This window comes from Clavelina lepadiformis, chromosome 3 (genome assembly GCF_947623445.1).
Source record: "Clavelina lepadiformis chromosome 3, kaClaLepa1.1, whole genome shotgun sequence".
In the NCBI taxonomy this organism is placed as follows: Eukaryota; Metazoa; Chordata; class Ascidiacea; order Aplousobranchia; family Clavelinidae; genus Clavelina; species Clavelina lepadiformis.
The window spans coordinates 6,975,759-6,991,160 of NC_135242.1; the positions used below are offsets into that span (position 1 = coordinate 6,975,759).

The window sequence follows — 15,402 nt, forward strand, 5'->3', positions numbered from 1 at the left end:
AGTTTTTTCATTTAGTGCTACTATTTGATAAAACTTGTATTTAGAAATATAATTCAGACCAAGGGCATTAATCTAAGTTATAAACTATATATATATATATATATAACTTTTATATATTAACTTGTAAATTGTTTTAATAACCGTTGAGAATACGTTATAGTAAGCGTATTATCTTGAATTATTAATTGCAGCTGTTTATGGGAAAGCTGAGGTGTGCTGTTTTAGTTAGTTTTATTAGTTTTCATGGTTTTGTACAACTGAGGGCTCCAATATCATGCCCTCACCCTGGCCACAAAAACGGGAACTTGACACCTGGGAAGGTGTTTCTTTTGGTGGGGTTTTAATATACCATCCAGCGTGCACAATAACAACTCCTAATCATACCGTCGACATTTCCCTTAACTTAGCGTTGTGATGTAAATACGCGTAGCTTGTGTGTTTTCTGGTTTCGTTTAATTTTAATATAAACGCATTCTGGGTATGGTGGCCGTGTTAGCCTTCCATCGCTTTACCACCACAGTAATTCACACATTGTATGTTTTAAGATTTAAGCCCTCGAAGCTTTGCCGCTTTTTTCCGCTCGGTGATTGTCTGTGAGCGTACTTCTTGTTTGACCATTCTACGAGGTTAGCACAATACTTTTTCGCTACCCCACTGTCAATGGCGAAAAATAAACAATACAATACAATACAATTGATGAACTGTAAACTGTAGCTTTAACCTTGCGAGGCCCTGTGAAAGAAAAAATTTGCTGAATACTAAATAAAATTTTTGAGTTTTGGAGTTTTTGCTCCTGAAATACCAAAAATATTTCCTTCTATAAAACATAGAATACAGTTTAAATTAGTATGTTAAAAGAAAAAAAAGGACACGCCAAAAATAGACTTTAAATTTTAATTATTGCCTTCTGTAACCTTGTTTGCAATTTAGAACTGTGCGGTATTCGTAGCAGGGAAGTCCCCATTTACAAGACCATTGTCTTTCTTTCTAAGAACTTTTTTAGGCTGCCAGGGTGTGGCTTCCAGGCTTTTGTATTGTATTGTTTATTTTGCTGCTAATGTCCTCAGCAATTCATAATCAGATGAAAAAAAGAGCAGTTTTATAAGCTGTCATGTTCCATTCTTACTTTACAGGAAATCTTATGGGTTGAAAGCTGTTTTTACGGTTTTCTTCTTCTTAATATTTATCGGCTTGGTGACAGAATTATTACTGTCACGCTAACGTGTCAGGCTCCTACGTTGCCCCAGTAATGTGACCCGGTTCTTTCGGCTTTCCTCAAGTACGCAGCTGTTGTATTAATTTGGACAAAGCAGCAACGACGCTTGCTTCTCTTTCGTAGTATTGGTGAACTGGTCCAAATTCTCAAACTCTGGCAATATTACATAAAAAATTGAAAAAATATCTGTATCTATCCGAAATTTTAAAGGCAAGCTGAAGGTGGCAAAGGGGTTGTTAGAGTAAGTGTATGTATTAGGCCTAGTCCAGCCCCTGACCATGTTAAGCGTTTGTATGCTAGACCTCAGCTGCCCAAATTTTGGCGTCAATTAGCTGTGCAATTCTGCACTAGACCCCAGTCTCCAACGAGTTGTTGGTCTGTAATATCGCCAAGTTCTGGGAAGATTTCCTTAAGTCTGAAGATAAAAATTTTCATATGATGCCAATAGGTCTAGTGCCATACCATACAGTCATATAGCACAGGCTAACCTGCCCCTAGCATTAAAGGTATAATATAGCATATTGGGCCTAGGTTAAAAATCAATCTTTTAACCTCTGCCAAATTCTAATAATATGTTTAAATTCTTAACCTAACTGCTTCAATAAAGGGCTCTCTTTGAATTATATTATATTTGATACTAACTTATTTATGTTGTCCTGGTGATCAGTTTTAAACTTGGATAATAATAGAACAAGAAAAATAATGTTAATCTATCAGAATTTGCACAAAAAACAAGCTCAGTAACTGTTACTCAAGCGGTCAGCAATCATCAGCAGGTTTAAGTCATGTGAAGACTTTCCACATTTGTAGATTTTGATTCTACACCATGTTCTTTTCTCGATGCAGTCAGACAGTAGTATATATATATGTATATATATACACACATATATATATAGTGTTAAATATTCCTACAATGCCTTTAATCAATCGCACCAGCAAAACGAATACAAGCGGTGATGGAAGTGATCACTCTACTAGTTTGGGAAGCTCTAGAAGTAAAGTATGTAGTAACTACCAGAAGGCTAGAACTAGTGGTTAAAAATATTTATAAATAAATCATTTACACTTAAAATAAATCCCAGAGAAGTATGATATTAGATCAATTACAGAAACAACAATTTTAAATGTGAGTATTTTCAATGAATAATTTTAATCATTATCATAGTAAACAAAAATTTATAATTGTCGGTGGCATGCTATTTTATTTTGCACCTGTTTCAAAATTATAAAGCTTAAGTGTCATTACGGACACATTAGCTTGTTTACTTTAATAAATGTGTTGTTCATCTTAAAATGTTGTCACAAATACAGCAGCACTTGTTTTAAACCACTTGACATCTACGTCATATATTTTAGTCTGTTGACTCCAATGAAGAGCTAACACATTCTGGAACCTTCTCTAGTCATGAAACCGATACCAAACAGAGTGTTAGTGGAACAATTGGGAGTTTTTCATCCAACAGATCTAAGTCATCAGGTTTTGATGCTGTTTCATACTCGTGTTAGAACTTTTATCAGATTTTTTATTAATATCACCTGTTGGCATAATTGTTGCCTTCAGATTTCAGTAGTTACCGTCATAGTTACTGAACGCGAAAACTTTAACAGTTCCTGAATCCCCCATTAGCAGTGTGGCAAAAGAATTTCAAGTTAAAATTCTTGGAAAGCTTGAAGATCTGGTTGGATTTGGTGAAGGTCCACTTGATGTCATAAATGAACTTGATGTTGCACAGGTTTGCAGTTTTGTTTTCAAATATTTTGTTTTATCATGTTCTTAAAAATATAGTAAATGAGTAAACATGTCAGATTATGTATTATAAATAAGTACAAAAATATTTATATATACAGTATACTGAAATTTCATGTTTGCAAAAATGAAAAACAATCTTTTGTGCAGATAGAAGACCGCTTACCTTACATTGCAGATGGTGATGATGTTTTCCTTGCAATATCAATTCATGGTATAGAGATTTCATCTATCGATCAGGATGTAAGATGAACCTCACTTTTGGGTATAGGCCTACATTGTCTGTATGCAGTGTTGTAAGGACTCGACCACTGAAGTCACATTTTTCCATGATTTAACTTGACTCAAGTTATATGTCCTAACTGACTTTTCAAGTCCAAAATTATTTGAGTCACATGATGTTATGACATAGTAATTTTTAGTATCAACAAATTATCAACTAAATCAAAAAGTATCAACCAGACTAATTTTGACACATTGTGATAACCAATTTAAAGCAATGCATGTTGGACGATATAAATCTTTTTGAAGTCAGAGTCATTGATTTGACTCGCGCCATGTTTTCGAATTTTCTCGAGTCAGAAAAATGGCTTGTTTACAATCCTGTCCATGCGTATGGAATGTTGCTGTATGTCCTTATCGTATTAGATTGTATTGAAGAGGATTCCACTGCATGAAATTGAGCGACTTGTAACATATGATGATGCAATCATGGGTAACACTATCCTTGCAGTAAAAACAGTGAATTTGAATGAAGCCTGTCCAGAAGAAAGCAAATATACCTTGTACGCCTATCAATGCCCGAACCTGGTACAAACTTTTGTGTTGTTCAGTAATTACTTGTATCAGATAAGGAATGCCGTTTTCTGCAATAATCTACACCTTTGCTCCTAATACTTCTACTATTACTGTGCTGAATAGGAAACCGGTCAAAGAATCACCAGAACATTTAGTCATGCTTTAGCAAATGTGCTTTCCGGTTTTCCAGCAGATGAGATAAAATTGGAGGATTTGCAAATTACATGATCTGATATTTCTTAAGTCAAAGAGTGAGTGGTTTAATAGTCTTTTTCATATACAGTATGATATTGGATGGCTCAAAGTTGGCCCAAACATAAATTAGTAATTAGCTTTGTATTTTGTTTGATTTATTGTTGTAGGCCTGAAGGGAATAGTTCTGAGAAGTACAACCAAAAGCTATGGCTTTACAAGCAACAGTGAAAGAATTGTGCGCTCAACAACTCATCACGATGTGAAGTGCTTCGTATAAACTTATCTTCAAATTCATGACTTGCATGTGTGTAATGGTGGCGTTTTTTAATTAAAAAAATTTATTGAAATATTTATGCATGCAAAAACTGTGCCATATGCAGGATGCACAAAATTTACGCTGCATTGCAGGTTTCGAAAGTGACAATAATAATACATAAGAAACAAGCTGACGACAGCAAAGTAACAACATATGAATTTGTAAATATGATAAATGAAAGCATCATAGTGACGTTACTACTTTGTCACTAGAGCTTGAAGATTTGTGTTTTTTCTTTTTACGGTGTTCAGATTTTTTCTTTCGATCTGATTGCGCTGCCTGTGCTGTGTACTTGTCACTACTTTCTGGCAGCTGTTTTTCAGCATTTAATGATTCTGTGGGCAGAATTTCTGAAGAAGATGGTGGCTCTGGAGGCTGTAGACAATCCATGTACAAGTTAGAAAATATGAAATGGAAATTAGAAATGTTTTTGAATTAAAACAAAACTGATGTGGTGGAACAGACAAAACGAACTTTGACAATACTCTTAATAGCAGCAATTCTTAACGCTGTATAGTATACATTACTTCATGATAATATCATGTTTTAAATGTACACAACGTGAGTGAAAACGTACCCTAATTTAAACATCTTGATTAAGGAATGATGGTCACTACGGATGGGCCGATACGAACCCAAACCTGTATAGATTCGCCCAATATCGCCTTTATGGAAGATTCGGGCGAACACGAATACCAACAATGGCGAACCCGAATACAATATTACTTATAAATTTACTGAAATTTGTTAAAAATGATGATCTAGTTTCCCGACAAAGTTAAACTAGAGTCAGCAGTACTTATAATGAAGGTCGTTTTCCTAACGATTTTGCTTTTTCAATCGTTTTTTAAACACTATTTTAGAAAGAAAGCGATTTGTTTATCGATTACATGATGTTACAAGCAACGTTCCCTCTAATTTTTCACGAGTCTGAGCAAACACACTAACTCCCTGAGCGGTCCCTTGGACCACTGTGAGCAACATCAGCCATGCCACATGCGCACTGTGGCCATTATTATGCGTTTATTTTATTTTTAATTCAGGTTGGATTTTTTTCTTGTGCGCGGAGACCGTGTCAGCAGTGCGCATTTGCGCACGCGCGCAGCTTAGAGGGAACATTGGTTACAAGCAAGACTTGACAAATTTTGGATGAAATTTTATTGTTTGGCTCTAATACGAATAGATTCGGGATTCGTTCGTGTCGACCTTCATGATATTCGGGTTCGCACGAACCCGAATAATCTTCCTCGCGGCACATCCCTAATGGTCACTGATTACCCAAAACTACAGTAGTTTTCCCTACCATCATAACTACTTTATACAACTCACAAGGTATAAGTTGATTATTTACTTGTGTATATTATTCTTTTTTATACATTACCGTTTCATCACTTGATTGAACTTTTAATTCTGAGTCTTTCTTGACTTTTGTGTTTTTATCCTCACTGCTGTCTCGTGCAAGTTTTGATTTATATTTCTTCAAACTCCTTGACTGTGTAGTACAACAGACAAATTAGGAGGAATATATATAAGAAAGAGTAATTTGGCAAATGGTTATGCGTTACACCACACCACTGCGTGTGAAACAGATCAAGATTACCTTAAATGATGTCTCCTGAACAGGATCTATATCATCGTCTGTTCCACCAGTTGCTAAAGAAGGAAAAGGGGCACCGAGCTCAACAGCCGAGGGAGATTTTCCTGGACATATTATTCTGTTATAACGAGATTGTGACACTTTTTCCAAGTCATGGAACAAATTTCATACCTCTTGACTTTTTCTTGCTTTGTTGCTTAATCAGATCTCGCGGAGAATGAGGTAGTATCAGTTGATGCTCGACGGACTGATTTGTTGCACCCGACCTAAGAAGAGGAGAATCACCTTCTTCCAATCCCAGTACAACATCTGAAACTTTGAGAGTTTTTGAAGAAGGTCTCCGCTCAAATGATATTTCTGAACCATCGATTGATGCTTGAGGAGTTAGATCTGCTTCTTTGCTCACCTGAGAGTTTTTATGATCTTAAAGTGTTAATCTATCTGATTTTATTACTCCTGCAGTTACTTTGATATACTGATCCACACAAATCATGCTCTCTTCGATTAATTTAACCTCTTGCGCTGAATGACGCTTCAACGTTGATGGCAAGTTGTCCTCATTGAGGTGGGCCTCATCCAAAGTGCTAATGCTAAATCTCCACTCGACACTATTCTCCTCCGATGTGGGCGACCTGGACACGGGGTCAGAGTTGCTTGATAGTTCTAGAAATTTGAAATGAACTGATCATGTGGGTATTAAAACATGCGCATACCAGTAACTAAGTTGCATCAGTTGTCGGCAATATATGACGTAAATTCAGACCAATAAAAATATAAAGATTAGCAAAATAGAAAAAAAACTTACCATTTATCTGACTGGTTGATACGCTGCTGTCTTCAGCCTCTGAAAAGCCTGTTTCTGGAGGTTGATCCCACCATTTATCATCGTCATGAGAGGTTTCTACATTGTGCAGTTGGAGAAAACTTTCAAAATATTCACGATCAGTGGTGGCAGGAATGAAATGGCGCATCCCTACATTTAAAAAGTTATAAATTTAATTAACAAATTGCGAATAAATTGACATACACTTAATAGAATTACTCCCAACTTTACCTAGGAGCAATGACTTCCTCTGTTCAGTGTAAATTGCGAGAAGCTGCTCGCAAAATAGTTCGATGGTGACGCGGCCAGTTCTGAAGTGATGAAGATACTGAGCAAACTGGGTGAGCTCTTCCTGAGTTAATCTTTCTTTTAACTGAAAGAAAAACAAATCAACAATGCGAATCAATACAACGACCTAGGGCAAGAGACACAGATCCCTGCAAATTTAAGTTCCAAAATTGGATTGTCTATAGATTGTCAATGCAACATGGTACAAATGAAATGGTGATTGATCAAACACATATAGCACAACTGGTACCTTCAATTGTAAGACAAACTTACTACTGCAATGTATTCATTCAGCTGCAATTGATGGTGAGTTGTGTTTACATTGGACCCACTATTATTCCCAGACTTCCGGTAGGCTACTGGAGAAGGTGGGGTGGAAGAAGAACTGAGGGGTGTGAGCACTGCTCCGTTACTGCTGCTGCTTCGATGGAGTGGCACACTTTGAGGATGGCTTTCAAAACAAGAAAGTTTTAAACTTTTTCGCTGAACTTATGAACATGAATTTAATGGAAAGATTGTGGGAGGATTTATAATTTACACATACATTGAAGAAGGTATGGCTGACATAGGTAGTGTGGCAGACTTTGAGATTTCGTTACTTGCAAAATCAGGTGGCAATTCACTGCCACTTGTTTTATTACTCAGTTTCAAAGTTTGGGGCTCTTGCTGTAGTAAGGTTCTGCTCAAAAAAGATAACAAACACTTAACAAAAATATTTTAATCAAATAAAAAGACCAAAAATAAATTTTACTTGGCTGATAAGGAAAAACAATTCATTAGTTTAAAAACTATTGTCTGGTGTAATTGTGTCTGCAAGATACAATATGAAACACTCAGTAACATAAACAAAAAAAGTATTACTTTTGTGACTGTGGCTGAAGTGGAAGAGTTAACCTCACAGTATCTTTCTTGTCTGAATCATCTAAATAAGAAAAACGTTACTTCTAATAGAAAAGTAGATGTAGAGCTTGTCTTCAATTAAACTTTAGTGATTTGAACCTTTTTTTATTGTTAAACAAATAAAAAAATGCAAAATAAGTGATTTCATAGGTTTCAAGAATTTACATGTTTTAAAGTCACACCACGATTTCTAACAACATACTGCATACAACATGGGTTTTAATAGCATTTAACAGAGATTAATAAATAATTGTTACTGATAAATAATTCATTTTTTTATAATGTGATCTCCGCTGACCTGTGCTGTAAGAGTGATTTTTGGGTGTAGTGGCACCATCTTGAATAGATTTATCAAAAAAGTCCATGGTTGAGTCAGTATATACAAGCTGAAAAAGCTGACGAATTAGACAACAAATTTCTTCAGCAATTTCCTGTCAAACAATATGCGGTGTCAACTACTAAAGAAACTGTAAGGAAAAGTTGCGAGACATTCTTGCTATTACCAGTAAAGCCCTTAGTGATTAACATATTATAATGCGAAACTTTACTGCATTATGAAAATACCTTTGTTTCGCATGAGAATAGGGCCAAATTGGACATCTCCTCATTTACTTCCGAAGCTAAAAAAAGGAAAAATTTAATCAATGAGATCATTGCTGATCAATGCCGTCAAATGCATTTAGGGAGATGGCCTTGAAACCTTATCAAAATCCCAAGAGATTAATAATATATGCAGTATGCACACAGCAACATTGCTACCTGAAAGACCGTATATGTGCCTAAAAATGTTAAATATGTAAACTTAAGTAAAACTGAACTCAAGCCCCAAGTGATGATAAGTTACAAGTACCTTGTTTAAGTTGTAGATATAGCCTTACGTAATAACTAATAATATATACAATATTAATAGATAACCACATTATTTTCCACTCAAAAACAATTAGTTAGCATGGTTCTACATTTGGTACCAAATTTTAGAAAGAGGTATGTTTGATTATCGTCCTTGACATAACCAGCCGATGCAACATGGTGTGTGGGGATGCGATGGATCAATTGCTCTTCTGAAACAAAAATGAATCTTTGAAATAAATTATTTATATATTAATGCTAACAAGGCAAATACTCTAGCAATTTAGAAAAAATACACTGATACCTGATACTTGCTTAATTTCAAATGAAAGTTAATCGAAAAATGTAGACTTGCACTTCTACTTGCCATGTTACACCATAACCAATCACCTTACAAATGATGACATACGTATATGCGGTTTACATAATACATCTATTATTATCCATCTTTTCATGCATAAGTTAACAATAATATTTGCATTTCAAAATGATTACATTTATATGCAAATATTTACAGACATAAACATTTGCATAGAGAATTGAATTTATCTGAGAAATTGATTTTGGACGCATTTATGAGGTGTTGTGACAACAATCAACAAGAAGAATCAACACCTTCTATGTCAACTTACCATCTCTGTGTAAAATCTTGATATTATGTTTGAAGATGCTAATAATTGCATCATGTTTCCATGTCATCTGCCAAGGCAGTTGCCCAATTCTCTGAAAACATTAAAAGCAAAAATTAATCAAGGTAAGATTGTAAGAAAAGTAGGATAGACAACAGTAGTTATTTTAACTAAATAGACCAAAGTGGAACATGTAGACCACCACATGACAAAAATGGACAAAATAATCGTGATAATAAATAATTCATGAAGTAAGTTCAATAAAACAAATAATCGTCCAATGTAATTTGTCATTGTTAGTGCCTACATGAAGTTGTGAACTGCAAATAAGACATCATGTCGCACCACATACCCGCTTTTCATCAATCAAAGATAAAAGTGAAGCACGGTTACAAGGATCAAAATCTATTCGGATGTCTGTTATAGTTCCCATGTACTGAAACACAAAAATACCATAGACAACTTACAAATAAACACCGAAGAACAGAAAGAGAGAAAATATTGAAGTAAAACAACCGACAAATCTAAATAAAGCTTGTACAAACACATATATCTCGGTTACGCAATCCACGCCTAATGACAGTTGAGTAAGTATGACACATGATTTAACTATATATATATATATATGTATATATATAGGGGCTCACTGATGAAGGGCTCCATACACCTACTTTGGTTTCTTTTTCAACATATTCTTTGGCTAGAACCTCAGGGTCCACTTTATAATGAGATCCAATTGTTGGGACCGATCTAAGTGGTCGCCGTTCTCGAGGAGGAACTGTGGGGCCGAGAGACATCATTGATTGGCGGTAAGTGTCTGATGTAACTGACAAACTGCCACCTCCAAACATGCGTCGAAATAGGCCCACCTACAGGTTGTAGCATTTAGTAATGAGATTTTATCGATAGCTCTAATGTACTTAGTCTCACAGCAGCACTAGTTAATGATGATCGTCCAATTAACAATTGTTTAGTTACTGAAGCTCCGATTAAAAATCCATCATTACAAAGAACTAAAAACTAATAACAGTGTATAGTGTTATCTAAAAATACTGTATATATGATATAGTTTTCAAAACTTTTACACAGGTTAATGGGTAATCAAGTTTAACGTTACAAGACATTTATATATTTAGGCAAATATTAACTCCCAGGGAGCTTTAAAAATCAATAAAAATCACATTGCTGTGGCTAACATTTTAAAATAAAAATCCAATTTACTTTCTTGCTCCGTCTGCCGTCATCTTCCATTTCATAATATTTTACAAAACCAACCATGTCCTATAATGCCTCATGTCAGTATACTTTCATTGAATGCTGCCACAAGTCATTCTGTATATTTAGAATTTAATTTCTAAACATAAACAAGGTTTTTACAGGCTTACACATTAAGCACATATACATTGTAATATGTGCGTCAGCAACATAGAAACCTAAATTACAAACAAAGACTTTTGGGCTGGAATTTGAAGATGAGTTTAAATTGGAAGTCATTTTAAAATTATTTGAAAAAAATCACTACGATGTACAGTATATATATATATATATGTATATATATATATATATATATATACCGTTTACCAGTTAGCAACTCATAAATATAATGCAGTTTCTCTTGAACAACACAGAACTGCATGACAAGATTTGCCAGCTGCTCACAGTTTTCATACACAGCTGCAAACCTTCTGGTAGACCAGTTTGCTACATGAGACAATATCATTAACTGATTGACACATGGAGCCATAGCCAATTTGCGGCTAAAGTATGTTACATCATCTAAACAAAATGTGTGTTTCACCATAATTAACAATCAATGCACAATCATTGCAAAGTAATCAGCTTCTGACAAAGCTGATAAATTACAAAAACACCACAAAATTGTTGCGCCAGGCCAAACTGCAAGTATGATATAACATCATATAATAAAATATTATATATTTCAAACATACAGCACATATAACATGTAAACAAAGTTGACACCTTGTTTACTGGCTTGCAATGAATGCTAGTTTAAAACATTTGCTGCTTTTGAAGAAGAAATTTCCCATGCTCCAAGAATTAACCACATAAATATCACAAAGTAGTGTTAAATGACCTGTTAAACATCTCAAAGAAAAGTTGAGTACAAAAAGTCTATCGTCCAAAGTAAAGACAAATTGATCCCTAACTTAGGGGTATAAAATTTAATTGTGCGTTGAAATTAGATAACTAAGAAATAGCAAATTGATATAAACTTAGTTAAGTTAAAGTTACTAATGTTTAAATCACAGAGAAAAAAATTATCAAAAAACCATATATATATATACATATATATATATACACATTAAATATTTACAAATTACAGTCACAGTCTTACTTAAATTAAAAATAAAATATTCTTTATTTTTAAAAAAATGATGCATCATACAAACTTTTCAGCAGGGATGCATAAAAACCTAAATTTAAAGCTTTTTTATTATAAATTGGTGTTCAAACAACCAACTTTGTCTGCTATGAAACCAACATGTAACAGTATGGCATGCTTTGTATGTGCAACACTTTCCAGAGAAACTTATTGATAAACTAAGCCTTGAACTTGAACAAAATAGCCTATGGACTGCCTATACTTCAGCCCAGGGATGTTGAACCTTTTATTATAGTGGGCCGCATTGTCACTTGAAATAATTCAATGGGCCGCAGAACCGATTAAATTTCAAGAAAAATGGGTACATAAAGAGCTGACTGGTACATTTTAATTAGGCTAAGATTCAAAGTTCAAAATACTACTTGGAGTGAAAATGACTAGCGGGCCGCACAAAAATCACAGGTGGGCAGCAGGTTGGACATCCCTGCTTTAGCCTATCATATTACAGCAAAAGGCCTATGCACAGACTCGATGGCGAATAGTCAACTGGAAAGTACAACAGTTTTCAATAAGAAATCGTGTATGCAAAGGCACAAAGTTTAGCGTGACGACATGCACCCCTGCCTCAGCTATTTGTTTATTTACATAAATCGGCGTGAAGATAAAAATTTCGGTGTGCACGTTCAGACGTTGATGAATCTAGTGCATGTAAGTGTTATACTTGTAGTGCATGTAAGTCCGCTAGCCAAGGTTACGATACAAAGAAAACACATATCATAAATATTCTCTAAATGACAGCCTATAGACATCATAATAGACCCTTTCCGAATTACTGTCTGGATGGTATGATTTTTTCGATCGCCTATAGTTAACAACGATAACTTTTGACCCACTTTGATTCCTTCCTAAATTGCAAATGTTTTAGGGATCAGGTTGAAACAATTTTGCTCAGGTGAGTAGCATATGAATTCCACAACAAAGAAACAATGTTGAAAATATGCTGCTTAGTTCTGCTTTTATAGCGGTTTAAAAACTATGCACTGGACATATTTGATATGACATCTAGATACGTAGTCAGTGAAGCATGCAACATAAAATCCTTTACAAGAGTGTGCATGCAATCTGTGGCGTGTTGCACTGACTAAGTTTGTTTGGCATGTCAAGCGAAGTTTAAAATAATCAACTAGAAGTAAACAGAAACTGAATTACAACATTCACATGTGCTGCAGGCACCACAAAACTCTTGCAATTTTTATGTAGCATGTAGTACTTTAACAAAGGATCAAAGTGGGTTGACAATTTCCATTAAATATAGGGCAGGGGTTTTTAAACTTTTTGAGATGCCCTGTGCTAATAGTAGATGATTTTGAAAATGCCAAAAATTTTGCGCCCTACCCTACTGTAAAATCAATAAACATTAAACAGAACAACCATTTGTTTGCTTAGCCTATAACTTTCATCAATGAGAAGGATGTAGCTGCCTTTCATAAACCAACTATTTGCAACATCAATTGACTCTCCAGCTTGGTTGTGAAAGCATGTTTAGTCATAACTCATGGAGAATTTTTCATTTCCCACGCCTCCCAGAATAAGAATCACTGGTACAGCCAATCAAAAAAATGGCGAACGTAATGAAGAAAGGGTCTAATTAGGTGTCTTGTACTTTTGCACTCTCACTTTACCACATCAAGTCATGAATGGGAAAGGGATATGAGGTAATACAGTAAATGTAATGACGAAATAATTCAACTTACTCAATCTTGATATGAAAGTGCAAAAGCAAAGGAGAAGCGACAAATTTTAGGCTGCTACTTTTCAGCTTGTTCACTGGAAAAAATTGTACGATTTATCACAGTTTGTTGTTAACTTAACTTAAATGGGGTCTAGTGCAAAAGTCCACAACCAGATGTCACAATTTGAGTAGCTGGGGTCTAGTACACATATGCATCTTGTGGTTGTGCACTTCTGCACTAGACCTGAATTCTTATAGTTCGAATCCTGCTGTAGTACTGGGTGGCTGGCGCTGGTTGCTGCCTGCGTGGTTTATGTGCAAGTTCAGAATGATCTAGGGCTTCTAGGCTATAGCCTAGTCTACATTTTTATTATTTTTTTTTTATTTTTTTTATTACATCGTATGGCCCGAATTTGAAACTGTCCACCATAATTACTGAATAGGGACGAATGTCTCAATGCCTTGCCCAGCAAGCTCAAGATGGCATTACGATGGTATAGAGCGCCACTGATGTGAATCGAACCTAGGACACATTACTGCGAGCCAAGCGCTCTAACGACTTCGCTATAAACTCAGCATATGGTCATTGATTTTATAACAACTACAAACAGCATAATTCACATAATCATACGAAATGAAAACAACTTTCCAATTTTGCCTAAACGCAACTAGGCCTAGCCTACCTTCCAAACAAATTTTATGAACAGCTGACTCTGGGCGTGTCGGTTTGCGGCGGCACATTGTATTCCCGGAAGCGATATTCTCAGCCTCCAATCATAATCCTTCATTTCATTCGTGGGAATGTTTACAGACGGTTAGTTGTAATATGACGTAAAGTTCTTCGTTTGTTCAGGTTATTCAATGCCTTTTGCGTAATACGTTTCTAAAGAATGAGTCATTTGGTTGCTTACCAAGGTTTCGCAACTTGCCTCTCCTTTTCACCAAAAAAAACAGCGTACTTGTGACTATAAATAGAAGTATACTTGTTGTTTAGTCCACACCTCCAGTATCAGACACTTGAAGATGCTTTTCATAATATTTAAAAAATAGGTCTCTATTCGAATCCATATAATTAATATCAAATTGTAAGTTTTATTGAAATATTTAGTGAATCTTTTCATCTTCCCAAACTTCCATAGATACCTAATGCTGTACAGCTAGAAGTGCTGTTAAGCAAGCGAGAGGAAATGTCAAAAAGCAACTAGACAACAGCTTACGCAAAGTGCGTGATAAATTCTTTGTAAAGAAAAACATTTTCTTTTTATTGTTTTTATCAACACCATATTTACTTTGTGATTAGGTTATTTAAAATATGGTAAATTAGGAAATAAATATTGTATGCAAAACTGATCAAAGCAAACCCCGAGTACAGTGTAAGAAGTGATGATGGCTGGGCCCCTTTGCCGCTAACAAAGGTAAAAGGAAGAAAGATAGAAAGACAGAAAAAATGAGTTTGCATTTTCGGAATCAGCGTATTTTTCTACTTTTTTGAAAATAGGTTGAAAATGACTTCAGTTTTCCTTTAACTTCAAAACCTACAATAAAACAATTATAAACGTTTTGTAAGTCAATTTCCTGTCAATGTTTATTTCGTTATAGATTTTCACTAAATTGCTATTTTGCTACATTTTATCGAACATAATCTCTCAAGATTAAAGTTGACAAAATCTCGAATATTAAGTTATTCATATAGTCACGCTGGGATAAATTAACTTAGTTTTAGAAACATAGCTTAAGTAATTGTTAAAGATAACTGCTCTCTTAATGAAGAGCCTAGAGTAAAACCGCGTGTATAACTGCAAAATAGTTTGACGCCTTTATAGGCTCCGGTTAATGCTAACGTTTGAACTTTGTTACTCATCAATTGAATCACTTCGTTCTGTCTATGTTTTATATTGCCTAAATCATGGACTTTTAAATCCGCCACAGAAACTCCTGCATAACAAGATCTCTGCATCAGCTTGGTGA

The 15,402-nt window shown here is 35.0% G+C and overlaps 2 protein-coding genes across 3 annotated transcripts; one reads left to right on the forward strand and one right to left on the reverse strand.

Moving 5' to 3' along the window:
- Positions 1 to 1,015: 1,015 nt before the first annotated feature.
- Positions 1,016 to 4,265, forward strand: LOC143448891 (integrin beta-1-binding protein 1-like). The gene is made up of 7 exons (XM_076948821.1): positions 1,016 to 2,216; positions 2,573 to 2,693; positions 2,825 to 2,949; positions 3,114 to 3,206; positions 3,612 to 3,773; positions 3,885 to 4,012; positions 4,124 to 4,265. The coding sequence occupies exons 1-6, from the start codon at positions 2,043 to 2,045 to the stop codon at positions 3,987 to 3,989; spliced, it is 780 nt and encodes a 259-aa protein (XP_076804936.1). The 5' UTR covers positions 1,016 to 2,042; the 3' UTR covers positions 3,990 to 4,012; positions 4,124 to 4,265.
- LOC143448890 (uncharacterized) lies at positions 4,266 to 10,883 on the reverse strand. 2 transcript variants are annotated; one of them, XM_076948820.1, is made up of 17 exons: positions 10,555 to 10,883; positions 10,030 to 10,227; positions 9,711 to 9,794; positions 9,362 to 9,452; positions 8,849 to 8,941; positions 8,445 to 8,500; positions 8,179 to 8,311; positions 7,842 to 7,902; positions 7,525 to 7,659; positions 7,254 to 7,431; positions 6,924 to 7,065; positions 6,675 to 6,842; positions 6,384 to 6,532; positions 6,041 to 6,275; positions 5,873 to 5,973; positions 5,654 to 5,764; positions 4,266 to 4,647 (listed from the first exon to the last, which is right to left on the reverse strand). In XM_076948820.1, the coding sequence occupies exons 2-17, from the start codon at positions 10,207 to 10,209 to the stop codon at positions 4,456 to 4,458; spliced, it is 2,109 nt and encodes a 702-aa protein (XP_076804935.1). In that variant the 5' UTR covers positions 10,210 to 10,227; positions 10,555 to 10,883; the 3' UTR covers positions 4,266 to 4,455. The 2 variants fall into 2 exon arrangements, with proteins under 2 accessions (XP_076804935.1, XP_076804934.1); XM_076948819.1 differs by having other exon boundaries at positions 10,580 to 10,882.
- Between the last annotated feature and the right edge of the window lie 4,519 nt (positions 10,884 to 15,402).